Source organism: Chlorocebus sabaeus, chromosome 1 (assembly GCF_047675955.1).
Source record: "Chlorocebus sabaeus isolate Y175 chromosome 1, mChlSab1.0.hap1, whole genome shotgun sequence".
Classification (NCBI taxonomy): Eukaryota; Metazoa; Chordata; class Mammalia; order Primates; family Cercopithecidae; genus Chlorocebus; species Chlorocebus sabaeus.
The window spans coordinates 83,777,105-83,799,476 of record NC_132904.1 but is presented as its reverse complement, the minus strand read 5'-3'; the positions used below and the strand labels follow the sequence as shown (position 1 = coordinate 83,799,476).

The window sequence follows — 22,372 nt, the reverse complement described above, 5'->3', positions numbered from 1 at the left end:
CATCCAATAAAGAATGAATACCCCAAATAGGTAAGGAGCACAAACAATTCAACAGCAAGAAAACAAAATATTCAATTGAAAAAATGGGTAAGTGTCCTGAACAGACATTTCTCCAAAGAAGACATACAAATGGCCAACAGATATATGAAAAAAAAATCAACATCAGAAATTAGCAGAGAAATGCAATTAAAACCACAATGATGTATCATCTCACACCTGTCCGAATGGCTTTTATCAAAAAGATGAAAGGTAAGTGTTGACAAGGATATGGAGAAAAGGGAACCTTTATATACTCTTGGTAGGAATATAAATTAGTACAGGCATTATGCAAAAAAGTATAGAAGTTTCTCAAAAACACTAAAAATAGAACTGCCATATGACCCAGCAATCCCACTGCTGGGTATTTACCCAAAAGATTTGAAATCAGTTCGTTGAAGAGATGTCTGCACCCCTATGTTCACTACAGCAACTATTTATAATAGCTAAGTTATGAAATCAACCTAAGTGTCCATCAACAGATGAATGGATAAAGAAAAGGTGAGGTATTTACACTATAGAATACTATTCAGCCTTTAAAATGAAGGAAATTCTGACATTTGAGACAACATGGATGAAATTGGAGATTATGCTGTATAAGTTGTACCCAGAAAGACAAATACCATATGTTCTCACTTATATGGGGAATCCAACACAATCAAACCCATAGCAGAAAGTAGAATAGTGGTTACAGAGGCTGGAGGTGGGGGAAATGAGGAGATGTGATCAAAGGGTACAAAATCTCTGGAGAAATATGGCTTATTTTCTTCTTCTTTTGAGTTCTATTGCACTGCATGGTGAATACAGCTGATAATAGAGTACAGCACATTTCCAAATTGCTAAGAGAGTAAATTTCAAATGTTCTTGCCACAAAAAAGTTAAGTAATTGAGGTAATATATATGTTAACCAGCTTGATTTAATTATTCCACATTGTACTCATAAGATTATAACGTTGCTTTGTTCCCCATAAATGTATACAATTATGAATTGTGAATTTATAATAAAAAGGAAAAACCATACCCAGACACATCACAAACAAAATTATAAAATCTAAATTTAAAAAAAACTCTTGAAAGCAGCCAGAAAACACACACACACACACTTTCACACACAAATTATATACAGTAAAACATTATAGTTAGATACACTGAATTCCAAAGTATATTCCCAACTAGAAGATTAAAGGTAATACTTTCTTCACCACAAATGAAAAATTGACACTTGGAGTAATCCCTCATGATGAGAAACAGCAGTTCACATTACCAAACATTTCCCATGAAGGGAATGGCTTTCTTTCCTCAAAACAGCAAGGCCTGCAGGCAAATCAGCCTGCCACCTGTTTATATAAATTAAGTATTACTGGCACACCACCATGCCCATTTGTTTACCTGTTGTCTATGGCTGCTCTCAATTATAATAGCAGAATTTAATAGTTGCAACAGAGACTGTACGGCAGGCATAGCCAAAAATATGTACTGGCCCTTTAGGAAAAACAAGCATGCTAACCACTGATTTAATTTAACACAAAAACACCATATTTATCTACTCGGATAGGTATGCATTCATCAGGATAATTCATTGTGAATATTTACTTGTGTTTGTTTTTTTTTTAATAAGCAGTAACTTAGCAAATGCAATTTACAGCTCTACTAATAATTTATGTAGTTTTTAAAATTTATACTATGCTATTTTCCCAATATTTTTAACCAGGTACATATATTAGTTTTGAAATTTTAAAAGAAATTTATCAGCAACATCTAACAATGGTGAGGTAAAGGTCACATCATTCGTCTCACACAAAACAATGTAAAATCTGGACAAAAGTATTTAAAACAATATTGGAAAAACAACAAAATGCAAGCAGAATTTACTCATGAAACACTGCTACTGCATAATATAAGAAATGAGTTTTTGCCCTTCTTGCCAAGGGGTGCTCGCCAAACTCCCCAGCGGTTCTGAGAGCAGAAAACTATACCCTTACCACATCAAAGTGGTTACATGTCAAATTTCAAAAAGTAGAGCAACTATAGTTTAAGAAGGAAATTCTGGAGGGGAAAGATCCACAGAAAGACTGAGACACAAATTCTGAATATAAATTCTACTCAAAAGCTTGACTGACTGCTTAATTTGGCATACATGCGGGAAATACTCAGGAGACTGACAAAAAGTCAGGCAAAAACCAGAAAGGGTTCTACACCCTAAAAGACAAAGCTGTTCTGTGTTTGCTGCACCTTTCACTAAGTGTGTTCTGCAGCTGCACACAGCTCAGGTTAAAGAAAACAAAAGTCTACTGGCTTGAAGTTTCAGATGGCAGAACCTAAGGTTGGAGGACCAGTTGGAAATATATAACATAAAATGTCCAATTTCCAATCAAAAACAACTAGACACACAAACAAACAAAACAGGAAAGTGTGCTCCACAGTCAGGAAGAAGAGAAGAGAAGAGAAGAGAAGAGAAGAGAAGAGAAGAGAAGAGAAGAGAAGAGAAGAGAAGAGAAGAGAAGAGAAGAGAAGAGAAGAGAAGAGAAGCGAAGCGAAGCGAAGCGAAGCGAAGCGAAGCGAAGCGAAGCGAAGCGAAGTCAACGAAGACCGAATCCAAATGGGTCCAGGTGTTGCATTTCAAAAACAAAGATGTCAAAATAGCTGTTATAAATACGGTCAAAAGTTATAAGAAAACATGTTCAAAAAATTCTTGGCAATATGTTATTTAATAGATGGATAAATAAGGAATTTCAATAGAAAAAGGAAACTATAACAAATAACTAAATGGAAATAACTGAGCTAATAAAGTACAATCACTGAAATAAAAATTTGCTAGGTGAGCTCAACAGAATAGTTGAGATGGCAGAGAAAAACAATCAGTGATCTTGAAGAGATACTAGACATTTCTAATTTGAAGACGACTGAGGAAAAAAAGACTGAAGAGAAATGAAAGACTCAGAGACCAAGAAGTATGAAATAGTTCAACGCATGTAATTGAGGCTCCAACAGAAAAGGAGATAGAAAAGGAGGCAGAAATAAAAAAAAAAAAAAAGAATAATTGTCAAAAACCTCCTGAATACTGAAGGAAAAAAAAAGAGGAAGAAAAGAAGAAAGGAGGAGGAGTAAGAAAAAAAGGAGCAGAAGGAAAAGTAAGAGGAGGAGAAAGAGGAAAAGGAAGGGTAAACAGGAATAAAGGAGTACAAGAGGGACAGGAGAGGAAGGGGTGAAGGAGGGAGAGGGGAAGAAGGAGGAGGAGGAAATCTGGAAGCTAAAAGAACTCCGAGGCGGGGCGCGGTGGCTCATGCCTGTAATCCCAGCACTTTGGGAGGCCGAGGAGGGCGGATCATGACGTCAGGAGATCGAGACCATCCTGGCTAACACGGTGAAACCCCGTCTCTACTTAAAAAAATACAAAAATTAGCCCAGCGTGGTGGTGGATGCCTGTAGTCCCAGCTACTCGGGAGGCTCAGGCAGGAGAAGGCGTGAACCCGGGAGGCGGAGCTTGCAGTGAGCTGAGATCGCGCTACTGCACTCCAGGCTGAGCGACAGAGCAAGCCTCCGTCTCAAAAAAAAAAAAAAAAAAAAAAACTCCGAAAAGGAAAAACACACAAAGCAATTAGCACATGGATACATCATATTCAAATTTCTGAAAACCAAAGATAAAGAAAAAAATCTTAAAAGCAGGCACTTTATACTTAGGGAGAGAAAATACAGTTAATGGCAGACTTCTCGACACGAATAGAAGATGCCAGATTGTCAACCCAGAATTCTATATCCAAAAATAACTATTTTTGAAAAATGCAAATGAAATAATAATTGAGATAGGGAAAAACCAAAAGAATCTTTTTCACACAAATCAGCCTTTTCCAGCAGCACTTACAGCACAGCTACATGAGGCTGCTTCCACAGTACTCCATCCACAGCGTCAAGCCAGGCTCTCCTAAACTAGTTGCTGCTTCTGAGAACCTCCTGCAGATGATTTCCACAGTAGCTTCAGCTGCACCCCTAGGCAACTGTCTACCAACACTACCAACATGGCAGGCATTTTCTACAGACCTGCTCTAGCTCATCCATGCTCTGGCAAGAGTGGACTCTTCTACAGACCACCTGTGGCCCATGCTCTCTAGCAAGTTTCTACTCTACCAGTAAATCATGAGTGACAAACTCTCTTTAAAGAGATCTAAAGAAAAGCCTGAGGGGGTTTGGGGAGGAGGACCCTCTCTCAAGTCCTTGGTTCCTTCATTTGTTAACCACCCCTAGCTTTTACCTCCTATTGCTAGATCTCTTAGATTCCTCTTGTACCCCTTTTAGTAATTAAGACACCTTTCAATAGCTAATTTTTCTTTATATTAAAACATAAAAGACTGCTGCTGTATAATGTAAGAACTGTGAGTTTTTCCTTTCTTGCTATATTTTAATTTTTTAATTTTAAATGTTTACATTTTTAATATTAAATTTTTAAAATTTTTCCTGTTTTAATAACTAATAGAGTTTCTGTCTGCAGGGCAGACACTGCTATGGAATGAAACTTCTTCAATTTGGCAAGGGACAACTATCATCAGACTTATAAATGAACAACTTTCTACCTAAAATGAGAAATAAAGTCAGGATGGCCACTCTCACCACTTCTATTTGCTATTCTTCTGGATGCTCTAACCCAGTGAAATAAAACACGGAAAAGATATTATAAAAATAGACATTGGGAAATAAGCAAAAAAACTTTCCAAATGCACACAGGACATGACTGTGTAGGTAGAAAAATCCTAAGAAATGTATAAGAAAGTGATCTAGTGATAAGTTTACCCAACTCATTAAAAACAATGTACATATTCAATACACAATTGTTTTCTGTATCCTACCAAAAAACAATTTGAAAATGTAATTTTAGAAAACATTTCCATTCCATTAGAATACAAATATATTAAACATTTAGGGATAAAGCTTAACAAAAGAAGTAAAAGATCTAAACACTAAAAACTGAAAAATAATGCTGCAAGAAATTAAAAACCTAAGAAAGTGCAGAAATATGCTATGTACATAAATAAGGAGATTTAATATTATCAAATCTCCTCAAATTGATAATAAAGTCAAAGCAATCTCAATCAAAACCTAACAGGTATTCTTGCAGAAAATGACAATCTGAGTATAAAATTTATATAAAAAACGCAAAGGATACAAGATAGTCATAACAATGTTAAAAAAAAGAAAAAAGAAAAAAGTTGGCAGACTTATTTCAAGACTGACTATAAAGATTCAAATAATCAAGACAGTGTGGTACTGGAATAAAGTTAGAATTCAAAAATAGACCCAACACTATATGTCCGATTGATTTTCTACAAAGATATCAATATAATTCAATGGGGAAGCAACAGTTTCTTCAACTAACAGAGATGAAACAACGAAATTTCCAAATGGAAATATATAAACCTCAACCCATACCTCACTCCATAACAAAAACTAACTCAAAATAAATCACGGACTTAAACGTTGGAGCTCAAAACTTAAAACTTCGGGAAGGAAAACACTGGAGAAAACATTTAGGATCATGATTTTAGCAAAGACATTACATTAGGGGATAAAAAAAATTGAAGAAAAAATTTCAATGGGGAATCAATAGTTTCTTCAACTAACAGAGACGAAAAAACGGAATTTCCAAATGGAAATATATAAACCTCAACCCATACCTCACTCCATAACAAAAACTAACTCAAAATAAATCGCAGACTTAAACGTTGGAGCTCAAAACTTAAAACTTCTGGAAGAAAAACACTGGAGAAAACATTTATGATCATTATTTGAGCAAAGACATATTACATTAGGGGATAAAAAAATTAAAGAAAAAATTTCATCATTGCAGATTATACCATCCAAAGATGTCCACGCCAAAATATATATCCTATCCCACATGTGTGTCTTAAAATGTGACATTGACTCTCCTCCATACATATTCCCTCTCCTTGTACCAGGGACCTTTAAAACTGCCTTTGTAACTATAGCATAAATAGGAGGAGGCAGAAAAGTGATGCTGATTAAGTTATAACAGGCAAAATGACTTCTGCCTGGTGTTCTCACTGTCTTTAGACATCATGCCTCTGGAGCCCTGAGTCACCATGGTACCTCCAATTACCTTAAAGCTACCATGCCAAGAGAAACTACACAGAAATAGAGAGGTGTCACCACTGTTTTAAAACAGCTATTTGAATATCCCAAGCTCAAGTGCTAGTCATGTCAGTGAGTCTTCAGATGATTCCAGACCTTAGCTTTCAAACTACACCAGCCAAAGTCAAGTGAAGCTGTAATGGGCTGTTATGGTCAAACTATTTGACTACAGATTCCTGCAAAAATAATACCGCTGTTATTTTTAGCCACTACATTTTTTAGTGGTTTGTGACACAACACTAGACAACTAATACATTGATAAAATGTACCTTTTGCTCTTTGCAGTCAAATGGTTTGCCCATGATAGCCCATTACTTAATTTAAAAAATGAAAAAGCAGCTGGGCGTGGTGGCTCACACCTGTAATCCCAGCACTTTGGGAGGCCAAGGCAGATGGATCACAAGGACAGGAGATCAAGACCATCCTGGCTAACAGGGTGAACCCCCATCTCTACTAAAAATACAAAAAATTAGTCAGGCGTGGTGGCATGCACACCTGTAGTCCCAGCTACTCGGAAGGCTGAGGTGGGAGAATCGCTTGAACCTGGGAGGTGGAGGTTTCAATGAGCCAAGATCATGCCATTGCACTCCAGTCTGGGTGACAGAGCGAGGCTCCATCTCAAAAAAAAAAAAAAAAAGAGAGAGAGAGAGAAAGAAAGAAAGAGCAAGCAACCCACAAACTCTGAAAAAATATCTGCAAATATATATGTGGCAAAGCACTTAAATTCAAAATATATAAATAACTCTTACTAGTCAAAAATAAGCTACACAACCCAAAAAATTGAAATGACCAAAATATTTCAACAGATACTTGAACAAAAAAATCTACATATATTCATATACATATGTATACATGAATATATGTACATATGTATACACACCAATATTTATGAATAGCCAAAGTCAACAAAAAGATGTTCAATATCATTAGTCTTTAGGAAAATGCAAATTAAAACCAAAATGAGATACCACTCCACATGCACTAGAATGGCGACAAGTAATAAGAATGACAATACCAAGTGATAGTGAGAATATAGAGATACTAGAACTCTCATATATTGCCGGTGGGAAGGCAAAATGGTATGACAATTTCGAAAACAATTTGTCAGTTTCTTATAAATTTAAACATACACTTACCATAAGGCCCAGCAATTCTATCCCTAGGTATCCACCCAAGATAAATGAAAACATATATCCATTTATATGAACTGTAGAAAAGCCAAAAGTTTAGTGACTGGTAGTATTTATGACTTGGTGGTATACCACCAAATGACTGTTTGGGATCTAGGACATGGGGAGAGAAAACTACAAAGGGGAATGAGGGACTTTTTAAGAAAGAGAAAATATTCTACATCTTGATTGTGCTTATAGTCACATGACTATAAACATTTGCCAAAACTCATCAAACTGTAAACTTAAAATACATGATGTTCATTAAATATAAATAAGGCTGTTTTCTCAAAACACTACCTGTCCCTCCTCCCCAGTCCCACCCAAAAGTAGTTCTCAATTCAGTGGTAATTCAATTCCCACTTATCATTGGGAAAAACCTGGGTACTACATTAATGAAAAGTTTTTTAGGAAGGACACATATGCTTTAGACAGAGATTCATATGCGTTAGAGATAGATTTTATCTTAAATTCATATAAACTTATTAAATTCATATAAACTGTGAGCAGAGGTGGAAGCTGCTCAAAGCAACAGAAATACTAAAGCCAGTAATAAATGCTAGAGATGAATAATCCAGGAAAGACAAAACACAGCCTGCATGTCATACTCGTAGGTATGCTGGGGATCCAAGATAAGTAAGTTATGAAAACTCTGCATTCCATGCAAAATTCTACACATGTCACCAATTAAGAACCACTGCTCTAGTATACACTTAACTTGATAATGAAGAAAAATATGTACTCTATATAAAAACCAGCAAGTTGGCAAACAAACATTGCCAATCTCACCTTTACTTGCAGATGAGTGCTCTCGTACCTGTGTTCCCACCCACCATTTGTCCAAGCAAAAAGTTAAGAGTCAGACCTGAATCCTTCTTCTGCCACAATTTATCATACTATATGGTAACTATGTATTCATTTACAATTCTCACTAGAATATAGATTCTATTTCACTAATATACCTCTACCACTTACACCTGATAAATAATAAATATTGAATAAATGCAAGATATAAGAGCTAATGAGTAAGTCATTGTTTGGACTATGTCAAGTAAGTTCTTATTTACTGATTATATTGGGGTATGTGGTTTAGCCAAGTATGAACAAATACTTCCTTAACTACATTAAAGCAATTTCAAATGCTGAAAAAATAATTCATTAGCTTTTCCTGTTAATGAAATCAGCTTGGAGCTGGGCACAGTGGGTCACGCCTGTAATCCCAGCACTTTGGGAGGTAGAGGCGGGCAGATCACCTGAGGTCAGGAGTTTGAGACCAGCCTGGCCAACATGGTGAAACCCCATCTCTATTAAAAATACAAAAATTAGCCAGGCATGGTGGTAGGCACCTGTAATCCCAGCTACTTGGAAGGCTGAGGCAGAAGAATCACTTGAACCCGGGAGGCGGAAGTTGCAGTAGGCTGAGATCATGCCACTGCACTCCAGCCTGGGTGACAGAGTGAGACTCAGTCTAAAAGAAAAAAAAAAGAAATCAACTTGGTCTTTTTAAACATCATAAATGTCTAATCTGTTTTCATTCAGTACACAGGAAATATGCATTACATATGGAGACAATGGACCTTAACAGCGGTTTTAAGAAGTAACAGTGTGTTACTTCTGTTTAGAGATGTGGGCTGGTAAGTAATTCAGGAATTTAAATGATAAGCAGATGGTTTCTTTCCAAATTGAGAGCAGTGATCTGGCTCTAAAGAAGAGTGTACTTTTGTAAATAGATGTTCTGTCATGTTTTACCCAACGTGACATGAGGTAACAACATACTATATTATGTCCTGCTTTGCATCTTTTAACATAATAAAACTTAACAAAAGAATAGCATGAGGTTTTTTTCCCCACAATGCCATCTTCTTACACTTAAGTCAAAGCAAACAAAAGATAATAATAATAAAAAAAAAAGCTGAGATTTAGAGTTATACTTCAACTATGTTTCAAAACAAAATAGTCTCTCTTCCTATCAGAGCTGAGCTTTCTCAACCATTAAATGGGGATAATACCAAATATTATAATAACTGAGAGTCTATTTAACTTCATATTTGAGAGTAAGGAATAAAAAATTTTATCTGAATTTCACCTTTCATTTAATTATCATAATTTTTTTTAAGTAGGCAAACTTAGCATATGTGATAAATAATTGTTGGATGATTATACAACATTCCTCTTCCTTCCTCCAGTTCCTTCCTCTGTTCTCACAAAAAAGCTGATTTCATTTTGATAATTCTTCCTCTTTTACAAAGACATTCACTTAATTAAGTCAATAATAGTATTCCCATTCCTTATGTCAGTGATTTTTTTTTTTTAGATACAGGCATATAATGCCAGAGATGAAAAAGGTTGTTACATAACAATAAAAGGGACAAATTATCAACAGTACATAACAAACTTAAATGTTTATGCATCTAAAAATAGAGCTTTAAAATACATGAATCAAAAACTGATACAACTTCACAATCAAATATCACAAATCCATAACTATAGTCAGAGATTTCAACACCCTTCTCTAATAATTAATAGAAAAAGTAGAGAGAAAATCAGTAAAGATATTAGCCTGGTAAAAAAATACTATCAATCAACTTGATCTAATTGATATTTCTACAGCATTGCACTAAACAAATGCAGAATACTATTTTCAGATCCACACAAGGCATTTGCTAAAATAGACTATAATCTAGAAAAGAAGAAAGAAGGCACAGATTACTATTATCAGGAATGAGGTGACATAAACTACAAACTCTTCAGAAATTAAAAGGATAATGAGGAATATTATGTACCATTTTGTTTCTATTAATTGACAACTTAAATGAAATGGAAAACGACAAATTGCTTGGAAGACACAAACTACCACAGCTCTCACAAGAAGAAATACATAGCCTAAATAGCATGAATGTCTTTAAAAAATTTTTAAAAAGTTGAAATAGTAGTAAAATATCTTGCCAAAGAAAAAAAGATCAGATTGCTTCACTCAGATTCTACCAAGCATTTAAGGAAGAAATAATTCCAATTCTCAAACCTCACCTAGGAATTTGAAAACAAAGAAATTCTACTTAACTCTTAACTCATTCTTATGAGGGCAGTGTTGCCTAGACAGCAAAACTAAATGCAGACATTAACAAGAAAACTATAGACCAATATCCCCCATGGACATAGTTATAAATGTTCTTAAGAAAATTTGAGCACACTGAATCCAACAATATATAAGAATAATAATACACCAAATGAGATTTATTCTAGGATATAAGGCCAAACATCAAGCAATGTAATTCAGTATATTAAGCTAAAAAACCAAAAGCACATGATCATCTCTACAGATACAGAAAAAGCATCTGACATAAACCTCCATTCCAAAATTTTTTTAACTCTCATAAGGCATACAGATTTAAAAAGAAGTAAAATTTTCTCTTTTTCTTAGATGACATGTTCATCTATGTATAGGATACTATGAAACATACCAAAAAGAAGCTACTATAACTAAAATTTGACTTTAACAGAGTTGCAGGATATAAGATCAATATACAAAATCAATAGCAATGAATAACTGAAAATTCAAGCTAATAAAACAATACTATTGACAATAGCATTAAAAAATATTAAATACTTGTGGTTAAGTTTAACAAAAATATGCAAGACCTGTACACTGAAAAGTAAAAACACTGTTGAGAAAAATTAAAGAAAACATAAATAAATACAGAACTATTCAATTTTCATTAGTCAAAATACTCAATATTGTCAAGATATTAATTCTGCCAAAATTGATCTAAAGATTAAATATAATTCTAATAGATATTTCAAAGGCTTTTTATACAAAAATTGAAGAGCTGTTCTAAAATTTACATGGAAATGCAAAGGACCTACAACAGTCAAAAACAACACTTAAAGAGAACATAATTGGAAGACTAACACTACATGACTGCTAAAGTTATCATATACCTACAGTTATCAAGACAGTATGCTTTAGGTTTAAACATTAGTTAAAGACTAACAGATCAATGAAAGAAATGAGAGTCCAGAAAGACACCTACATATATGTGTAAAATTGATTTTTCAACAATAGTGCAAATGAAATTCTGAAAAAAAAAAGATGAACTCTTCAACAAATGGTGCTAGAACATTTGTTTAACTATATGCAAAAATAATGACATTAAATGAACTGTGATCGATACTTTACACTAAACACAAAAGTTAAGGCAAACTGTATCACAGAGTTTAATATAAAATCTAGAACTATGAAGAAAACATAGCAGAAACTCTTATGAGCTTAGATTAGGCAAAATTTTCTTAAATACACATCAAAAGTGAATCAATAAAGAAAAAAATTCACAAATTAGATTAAATCGAAATTTTAAACTTCTGCTCTTTAAAAGACATCGTTTAGAGAACAAAAAAAGAAGCCACAGTATGGAAAAAAAATTTTTACAAAATATAGATCCAATCAAGGACATGTATCCAGAATATATAAAGAGCTCTCAAAGCCCCATAATAAGAAAAACAATCCAATTTTAAAATATGCAATAGTTTTGAAAAGACAGTTCACTGAAAACAACCTATGATACTTAATAACCACATAAAAATTTAACTTTTTATTCGTCATCATTAGTCATCAGGGAAATTCAAATTAAAGCTACGATTGTATACCTATTAGGAATGGCTAAATTTTAAAAGACTGGCCATTCCAAGTGTTAGCATAGATGTAGGGCAACTAGAACTCTCACACAGTGCCAGCATGAGTGTAAAATGGTATGATCACTTTGGAAAACAGCCTAGCCACTTCTTAAATATAAAAGCCATACAGCTGGTGCAGTTGCACATGCCTGTAGTCCCAGTTACTCAAAAGGCCAAGGTGGGAGGGTCACTTGAGCCCAGGAGTTCAAACCCAGACTGGGCAACATAGTGAGACCCCCATCTCTACAAAAATAAATAAATAAGCCAGGCATGGCGGCACATGCCTACAGTCCCAGCTACTCCGGAAGCTGAGGTGAAAGGATCATCTGAGCCCAGGAGTTTGCAGCTGCAGTGAGATGTGATCATGCTATTGCACTCCAGCCTGGATGATAGAGCAAGACCCTGTCTCTAAAAACAAAACTAAACAAAATTTTAAAATACTAGTCATGTGCTTTCCATATAACCTCCACTATGAGCTTTATTGTGTACCCCCCACCCACCAAAATATATATACGCTACAGTCCTAACCCCCAATATCTCAGATAATGTAACTGTATTTGGAGATATGATCTTTAAGGAGATAATTAAGTTAAAATGAGGTCCTTTAGGGTGGGTTCAAATTCAATATGACTGGCGTCCTTACAGGAAGAAAATATTTATACATGGGCACACACACAGAAAAAGCCATATGAAGACACAGGGAGAAAACAGCCATCTATAAGCTAAGAAAAGAGGCCTCAGAAAAAACCAACCTTGCCAACGCCTTGATCCCAGACTTCTAGTTCTACAACTGTTAGAAAATAAACCTCTGCTGTTTAAGCCACACAGTCTGTGTTATTTGTTATGGCAGACCTAGAAAACTAATATAATTACCACACTCCTGGAAAAAAAAAATGAAAGCATATGCCCATACAAAGACTTGTATGTGAATTCTGTAGCAGCTTTATTCATAATCACCAAATCCTAGAAACAACCCAAATAACAGAGAAAGGAATCATGATAGAACCAAATAACAGAATGCTAATCAGCAATAAAAAGGAATGAACCATTGTTACACAAAATAAAATACATGAATCTCAAAATAATTATGCTGAAAGAGGCCAGATAAAAAAGAGAATATGTACTGTATGATTCCATTTATCTAAAACTCTAGAAAATGCAAACTAATCTGTGGTGACAGCAGATCAGTGGTTGTTTGGGAAGGTGGGAGGGAGAAGCTGAAAGGAGAGATTACCAAGGGAAGTAAACTTGTAGAGTAATGGGTATGTTCACTACCTTGAGTGTGGTAACAGTTTCATGGATATATACGTATGTCAAAACGTATCAATATACTTTACATATGTATAGTTTTTATACATCATTATACTTCAATAAAGTGGTTTTGTAAAGAGGGATCAAGAGTAAGTAGCTTTAGAAAAAGCTGACATGGTCTATGATTCCATTTATACAAAAATCTAGAAAATATAAACAAATCTACAGTAATAGAAGGCATCCATCTTGCGTCCCCGCGTGTGTACGCCTAATCTCAGCTGGTCCACCCGAGACCCCTTGAGCACCAACCCTAGTCCCCCGCGCGGCCCCTTATTCGCTCCGACAAGATGAAAGAAACAATCATGAACCAGGAAAAACTCGCCAAACTGCAGGCACAAGTGCGCATTGGTGGGAAAGGAACTGCTCGCAGAAAGAAGAAGGTGGTTCATAGAACAGCCACAGCAGATGATAAAAAACTTCAGTTCTCCTTAAAGAAGTTAGGGGTAAACAATATCTCCGGTATTGAAGAGGTGAATATGTTTACAAACCAAGGAACAGTGATCCACTTTAACAACCCTAAAGTTCAGGCATCTCTGGCAGCGAACACTTTCACCATTACAGGCCATGCTGAGACGAAGCAGCTGACAGAAATGCTACCCAGCATCTTAAACCAGCTTGGCGCAGATAGTCTGACTAGTTTAAGGAGACTGGCCGAAGCTCTGCCCAAACAATCTGTGGATGGAAAAGCACCACTTGCTACTGGAGAGGATGATGATGATGAAGTTCCAGATCTTGTGGAGAATTTTGATGAGGCTTCCAAGAATGAGGCAAACTGAATTGAGTCAACTTCTGAAGATAAAACTTGAAGAAGTTACTGGGAGCTGCTATTTTATATTATGACTGCTTTTTAAGAAATTTTTGTTTATGAATCTAATAAAATCTAGATCTCTAATATTTTTAAGCCCAAGCCCCTTGGACACTGCAGCTTTTTTCAGTTTTTGCTTATACACAATTCATTCTTTGCAGCTAATTAAGCCGAAGAAGCCTGGGAATCAAGTTTGAAACAAAGGTTAATAAAGTTCTTTGCCTAGTAAAAAAAAAAAAAAAAAAAATGCTTTAAAGTTCATATGGAACCAAAAAAGAGCCCGCATCTCCAAGACAATCCTAAGTCAAAAGAACAAAGCTGGAGGCATCACGCTACCTGACTTCAAACTATACTACAAGGCTACAGTAACCAAAACAGCATGGTACTGGTACCAAAACAGAGATATAGACCAATGGAACAGAACAGAGTCCTCAGAAATAATACCACACATCTACAGCCATCTGATCTTTGACAAACCTGAGAGAAACAAGAAATGGGGAAAGGATTCCCTATTTAATAAATGGTGCTGGGAAAACTGGCTAGCCATAAGTAGAAAGCTGAAACTGGATCCTTTCCTTACTCCTTATACGAAAATTAATTCAAGATGGATTAGAGACTTAAATGTTAGACCTAATACCATAAAAATCCTAGAGGAAAACCTAGGTAGTACCATTCAGGACATAGGCATGGGCAAAGACTTCATGTCTAAAACACCAAAAGCAACGGCAACAAAAGCCAAAATTGACAAATGGGATCTCATCAAACTAAAGAGCTTCTGCACAGCAAAAGAAACTACCATCAGAGTGAGCAGGCAACCTACAGAATGGGAGAAAATTTTTGCAATCTACTCATCTGACAAAGGGCTAATATCCAGAACCTACAAAGAACTCAAACAAATTTACAAGAAAAAAACAAACAACCCCATCCAAAAGTGGGCAAAGGATATGAACAGACATTTCTCAAAAGAAGACATTCATACAGCCAACAGACACATGAAAAAATGCTCATCATCACTGGCCATCAGAGAAATGCAAATCAAAACCACAATGAGATACCATCTCACACCAGTTAGAATGGCGATCATTCAAAAGTCAGGAAACAACAGGTGCTGGAGAGGATGTGGAGAAATAGGAACACTTTTACACTGTTGGTGGGATTGTAAACTAGTTCAACCATTATGGAAAACAGTATGGCGATTCCTCAAGGATCTAGAACTAGATGTACCATATGACCCAGCCATCCCATTACTGGGTATATACCCAAAGGATTATAAATTATGCTGCTATAAGGACACATGCACACGTATGTTTATTGCAGCACTATTCACAATAGCAAAGACTTGGAATCAACCCAAATGTCCATCAGTGACAGATTGGATTAAGAAAATGTGGCACATATACACCATGGAATACTATGCAGCCATAAAAAAGGATGAGTTTGTGTCCTTTGTAGGGACATGGATGCAGCTGGAAACCATCATTCTTAGCAAACTATCACAAGAACAGAAAACCAAACACCGCATGTTCTCACTCGTAGGTGGGAACTGAACAATGAGATCACGTGGACTCGGGAAGGGGAACATCACACACCGGGGCCTATCATGGGGAGGGGGGAGGGGGGAGGGATTGCATTGGGAGTTATACCTGATGTAAATGACGAGTTGATGGGTGCAGCACACCAACATGGCACAAGTATACATATGTAGCAAACCTGCACGTTGTGCACATGTACCCTACAACTTGAAGTTTAATAATAATAAATAAATTTAAAAAAAAAAAAAAAAAAAAAAAAAAGAAGGCATCCATGAGGTATGTGAGTGGTGGGGAGGACTTACCAAGGAGCATGAAGAAATTCTGGAGATGATGTTTTAGGTTCATTGTCTTATATGTGGTGATGGTTTCATGGGTATATAAACATGTCAAAACGTATTGAATTGTATTTTTAAATACAGTAGTCCAGCCTTTTCCTCATTCTCACTGTCTGCAGTTTCAGTTATCCATGATCAACTGCAGTCCAAAAATATTCAATGGAATATTCCAGAAATAAAAAATTCATCAGTTTTAAATTGCTTGCCATTATAAGTAGTATGATAACATCTCAAGCTGTCCTGCCCCCTCTCACCTCAGGATGTGAATTGTCCCTGTCCAGGTATCCATACTATGGATGCTGTGCACCAGTTAGCACTTAGCCCTCTCAGTTATCACATCGACTGTCCTCATACATGGTGCATGTATTTGAGTAACTCTTACGTTACTTAATAATGGCCCCAAAGTGCACAAATAGTGGTGCTGGCATATGGTTATAACGGTTCTGTTTTATTATTGTAACTAATCCCTTATCGTGAAAAATTTGCAAGATAAACTTTATCATAGGTATGTATGTATAGAGAAAAAAAGTATCATAGGTATGTATGTATAGGGTTTGGTACAACCTGCAGATTCCAGCATCCACTAGGCATGTTGGAATGTATCCCTTGTGGAGAGACAGGGACTACTGCAAGCCTATTTTATTAAATATTAAATAAACTTCAATAGAGTTGTTAAATACTAATAATTGTAGTTAGCATTACAAAGATCTAAACAGACAAAATGTCATATATTGAGAAGTTTATCTCTGATTATCCTTCATTAAGAATATTAAAAGGGTCAAGACTACCTCAAAATCAAAGTTTAATTTTGTTAGTATTATACTACAATGAATCCAATATCATGTACATTATAATCAATAGTGACAATAGTAAAGCCACTTATATATATATTACTAATTAACTCTTAAATCATAAGGACTTTCCATTAATTCTTGCATAAAAGCCAGGCTAGCCTATATAAGCCTATTCAAAATTTTAATAACAATAATAATTTTTAAAAACATTAATTAACCTTTCTACGTGCCAATCATTGTTTTATGTACTGTATGTGCTCTCTCAAGTAATGTTCACAATATGCTATGACAGCAGGCACCAGCGACTGGTTTCGTGGAAGATAATTTTCCCATGAACCACCAGGGGCGGCAGGGGTGGGTGCAGATAGTTTTAAGATGATTAAAGCACATTACATTTATTGTTCACTTTATTTGTCTTCTTATTACATTGCAATACATGATGAAATAATTATACACTCACCACAATGTAGAATTAGTGGGAGCCCTGAGTCTTTTTTCCTGTAACTAGATGGTCCCATCTGGAGGTGACGGGAGACAGTGCCAGATCATCAGTCATTAGATTCTCATAAGGAGTAAGCAACCAGATCCTTCACATGCGCAATTCATAAAAGGGTTCGCTCCTCTGAGAATCTAGCTGTCGCTGTCACTGATCTGACAGGAAGCAGAGCTCAGATGGCAATGCAAGCGATGGGGAGAGGTTGTAAATACAGACGAAGCTTCTCTCATTCGCCTGCCATCCACCTCCTGCTGTGTGGCCCAGTTCCTAACAGGCCACGGACCAGTACTGCTGGGGACCCCTGCCCTGTGAGGTATGTTCTATTTTAACTTTGTTTTATAGGTAAGGAAATGCAGGCATAGAGAAGTCACTTTCCCAGGGATACACTGTATGTGGCAAACTCAGGATCACAAATCAGGTACTCTATGTACAAAGCCCAAGTGAGTTTATAATAATCACTGTGCAGTATGTCCTCTCATGAAGATTAAATTATTTTCATAATAAAATTCTTAGGCAAATAATTATTAATTTATTCATCACTGAGCAGTTGAATGTTAACTGTGGGCCAGGCACACAGCATTGCAGATATAATAGTATACATAACACATTCCCTATCCCCAGCAGACCACACTCTAGTGAGGGATACACACCAAAAAACAATCCTCCCATTCTCAAAAATGCAAAACTATAGAGACAGTAAAAAGTGGCTGCAACGGATGAATAGGTGGAGCACGGGGGATTTTCAGGGCAGTGAAACTATTCTGCATAATACCGTAATGGTGGATATGTGACATTATGCATTTGTCCAAACCCATAGAACTATACGACACAAAGAATTATCCTTAATGTAAACTATAAACTTCAATTAATAATAAGGCATCAATATGAGTTCATTAATTGCATCGAATGTAATGCATTCATACAAGATTTTAAAAATAGGAGAAAGGGAGTAATATGGGAACCCTCTGTACTTTCCACTCAAGGTTTCTACAAGGCAAAAACTGGTTTAAAAAAATAAAGCCTATCAGCACAATAGGAAAGGTATACATAAATAAATAAAGCCTAATTTGTAAAAGGATATATGTACAATCTAAAAGTAAAGAAGAAACCAGAAGGTCACATCCCAAGGTTAAAAAAAAAACTGTAACTAAACATAAAAATTAGAATTAGCACCTTTTATACAACCCAATTTATTTAATCCATATAAAAAATTGGTGAAATTAGGTCACTCTAATAATTGGAATTTAACCCATTTTAAAACATCTAATGAGCCAGGTACAATGTCTCACTCCTGTAAACCCAGCACTTTGGGAGGCCAAGGTAGGAGGAGCGCTTGAGGCCAGGAGCTCAAGACCAGCCTGGGCAACTATTGAGACCCAGTCTCCACAATTAAATAAAACATAAAAAGAAATTAAAATTATAAAAGGTTTAACAGCTACTCATCCTATACTACACTCCTAAGAGACATTGATAATGATGGTGATTCCCAGATACACAGTCTAATCTCTATAACCCATGAAAAGGACAGTAGGGAAAGAAGAGGGGATGGCAGGACACAAGGAGGAACTGTCAATATGAAAGACCATTCCCTTTACACATCAGGAATTAGTCATATGATTTCCAACATGATCTCAGGAGAACATTACTTTCAAAGAGGTATGTCCTAACTTAAAGTTTGTTCATCCAAGTCCTCTTAGGAAAACAATAGAAAGATGAAATTTTATGTCCTTCACTATCATTTATTTAATTTATAAATCTATCATCCTTATCATAGAATTTATTGATAAGCATGAGAGCAAAAAGCAAATGAAACAAGATCAGCAGAGTAGGGGATGGAAAAAGCCTGGGCCCTTGATATCACTAAATCCTGGAACCGGTACTCTCAAGACTCCTTGTAATTTACTTAAAAAAAAAATGCTGGAACTGGTACCCCCAAGACTCCTTATAATTTACTTAAAAAAAAAAATGTATTTATACTGCAAGTCACTTGTAGTTACGTATCCTGCTACTTGTATCCAAAGAAATCTAGAAGCCCACTGAAGAACTTGCCTCAATTTATTAAAATAAAATCATTATCTTGGAGTATACACTCTGCATTCCTGTATTCTTTGTTCTAGATGTCTGGAGAATTATTAAATCATTTCCTGAATACTTACATTCTATTAATTTAGGGTTCATTTTTTCCAAAGACAGAATGTAAGCAGTTGTATAGTATTTATGATAAAAACATTAAGAAATAATGGCCGGGTGCAATAATCACGCCTATAATCCCAGCACTTTGGGAAGCCAAAGAGGGCAGATCACCTTAGGTCAGGAGTTTGAGCCCCAGCATGGCTAACATGGCGAAACCCTGTCTCTACTAAAAATAAAACAATTAGCCAGGTGTGGGGGCACATGCCTATAAACTCAGCTATTCAGGAAACTGAGGCACGAGAATTGCTTGAACCCGGGGAGCGGAGGTTGCAGTGAGCCCAGATGGCCCCACTGCACTCCAGCCTGGGTGACAGAGCAAGATTCCATCTCAAAAAAAAAAAAATTTAAATTGGCCAAGCATGGTGGCTCACACCTGTAATCCCAGCACTTTGGGGGGCCTAGGCAGACGGATCACCTGAGGTCAAGAGTTCGAGACCAGCCAGGCCAATATGGTGAAACCACATCTCTACTAAAAATACAAAAATTAGCCGGCCATGGTGGTGTGCTAGTATTCCCAGCTATTAGTGAGGCTGAGACAGAAGAACTGCTTGAACCTGGGAGGCAGAGGTTGCAATGAGATGAGATCGTGCCACTGTACTCCAGCCTGGGTGACAGGACAAGACTCTGTCTCAAAAATAATAATAATAATAATTAAGGAATAAGAAAAATGTATAGCGAAAAGCAAACTCTGCTAATACCAACCTTGCTGCTCCTTTCAACTACATACCTATACTACTACTAAGTTTTTTTTAACAAGGAAAGTAGAGGTGCTAAATTTTAAAATCAAATAGTTAGAAGACATAAAAGCACCAGATATTTACAGTTAAGCTATAACTCTACGTTAAAAAAAAAAAAAAAAAGAAAAAAAACTTAAACCTGTTTACTCTCCAAATAGGGAACAGCAAGGGCATTTGGAAGAAATAATTCATTGGAGTTTCTCAGAATCAACTTAAGCTTATATGCTATATTGTATTCCATTGCATAAATATAGAATTTACTTATTCATTCAACTACTAATGGACCCTTGAGTTGAATTGAGTTTTCATAATTATGAACATGTTGCTCTAAATATTCTTGCTGGTTTCTCCTATTTTCTAAATATAGTTAGAAATTTATCTAGAATATACTTAAAGAATGGATTGAAGAATGGATTGACATGTACATGTTCAGTTTTATTTAAAAGTAACAAACCGTTTTCCAAAGTGGTTGCAAGTTGGCACTCCTACCAGCAATAGACAAGAGTTCATTTCCTACCAGTATTTTTCTTAGAGTTAACAAAACAGTTCATCAAGTATCCTGAAGTTATCTAAAGATACTTCAAAGCACAATTATTTGTTCAACAAGTATTTATTGTCTACCTGCTAAATGGTACCATACATATAGTAGTAACTCAGTAACCAAAAGCATTTCCTGAAACTTCTCTTAGTAGGAAGAAAAACAACAGTCTTGTAGAGATTCTCTTATTACAAGTATCAGAAACCTGCAAGAAAAAAAAGAACACGCAGAAGGTTGAAACAGCTGGAATAAAGATCTGGAGTCAGAGGACTACAAAACAATGAGAGATTTGAAGCAAATATGTAAATACGTATATGCACATGCACACAATCATACATGCTAACATACATGCATATACAGGCATAGTTAAGACTAGGAAAAAGGGCGTCATCAAAGTATAGAAGGGCTGTAGTTTTGTTTTCCAGCTCTAATGTCCTTACCAGAAAATTAAGGTTAGAAACCAGGAGTTTTACTAGACCATACCACTATTATCTACAGCAATGTCTCTATTATCTGTGTAAACACTTCAGAGAATAACTAGAGTTGAACACAAAAAGCCAAAGTAAGATTCTAGATCAAGCATGATAAGATAGAGCACTTATTTGCCTATTTGAATTTAAGAGATGTTCAAAGTTCCTCCTACCTCCAAAGCAGATACTTCTTCTCACAGTGCCTGAAGCCACATGTACATTATTGTATTCTGCTGGACATTCAGCAATTCTTTTCATTCAATAACAAACATTTACATTAAGTTATAAATATCAATGGACACAAGAAATTTAAAAAGATAAGCAACTGAAAAAAATAACAAAACTAGGAATGACATGCTGAAAAAGGTGCCAAAGTAACAAACAAAAAATGTGCCTACTTCACCACTTAATCAATACGTAGCCCTAACGCTGGTAGGTAGGAAGAAACAAACTTGCTGTTGTCTTTAACTGACCTCTTACAGAAACTTAGTCTACTGAAGACCAACATCCTAAATTGGCATATAGTTTTGTTTGAATTTATATAATTTAATAGATTTCCAGTATACTGTACCAAATTATACTCACTTCTAACTACATCAGAGTATCATACAAGTTCAATTCCATACATAACTTAGAATGGGAGAAAGAACTTGGGATCAAAACAGAGAAGCTCACAAAAAGAAAAAGTGACGTTCCAGATACTAAAACACCAGTGCCACAAAACCTGGAGGTCATGAATCTTGATTAGTCCACAGAAAGGCCTGCTATGGAGACTGTGTGGCTGGCACCCATGGAGCAATAATTTGGACTGAATGGAGTCCTTAGTATTTTGTATTAATTGAAGTAAGACGTTTAGGAATCTGACACTTCAGCTTAGATTAGTTCACACTAATTGAACACAATGCTGAACATTATCCTCAGACACCAAAGTGAAATGTTTAACAACCTATAAACAGGGCCTCGGTATTGAATTCTTTGTCTTATTTAAGTCAAAAGGAACCAGATTACTTTTTTATGGTTTTAAGAAAGTAAACAGGAGCTGGAAAATATCCAAAACTGTTCAAATCAATGTTGTTTTTTTACCAGGCTAGGGCTGTTAATAAATATATCGTAAATGAGCTCAGACTTTTTAATCTACACTTAT

At 35.8% G+C, this 22,372-nt stretch overlaps 2 protein-coding genes across 7 annotated transcripts in view; one reads left to right on the top strand and one right to left on the bottom strand.

Moving 5' to 3' along the window:
- The window catches only part of TMEM135 (transmembrane protein 135), a 258,161-nt gene that overhangs the window by 163,653 nt on the left and 72,136 nt on the right, over positions 1-22,372 (bottom strand). The gene's annotated exons all lie outside the window — the stretch shown is intronic.
- LOC119626596 (transcription factor BTF3) lies at positions 13,491-14,381 on the top strand. The gene has a single exon (XM_038005373.2). The coding sequence runs from the start codon at positions 13,616-13,618 to the stop codon at positions 14,102-14,104; it is 489 nt and encodes a 162-aa protein (XP_037861301.1). The 5' UTR covers positions 13,491-13,615; the 3' UTR covers positions 14,105-14,381.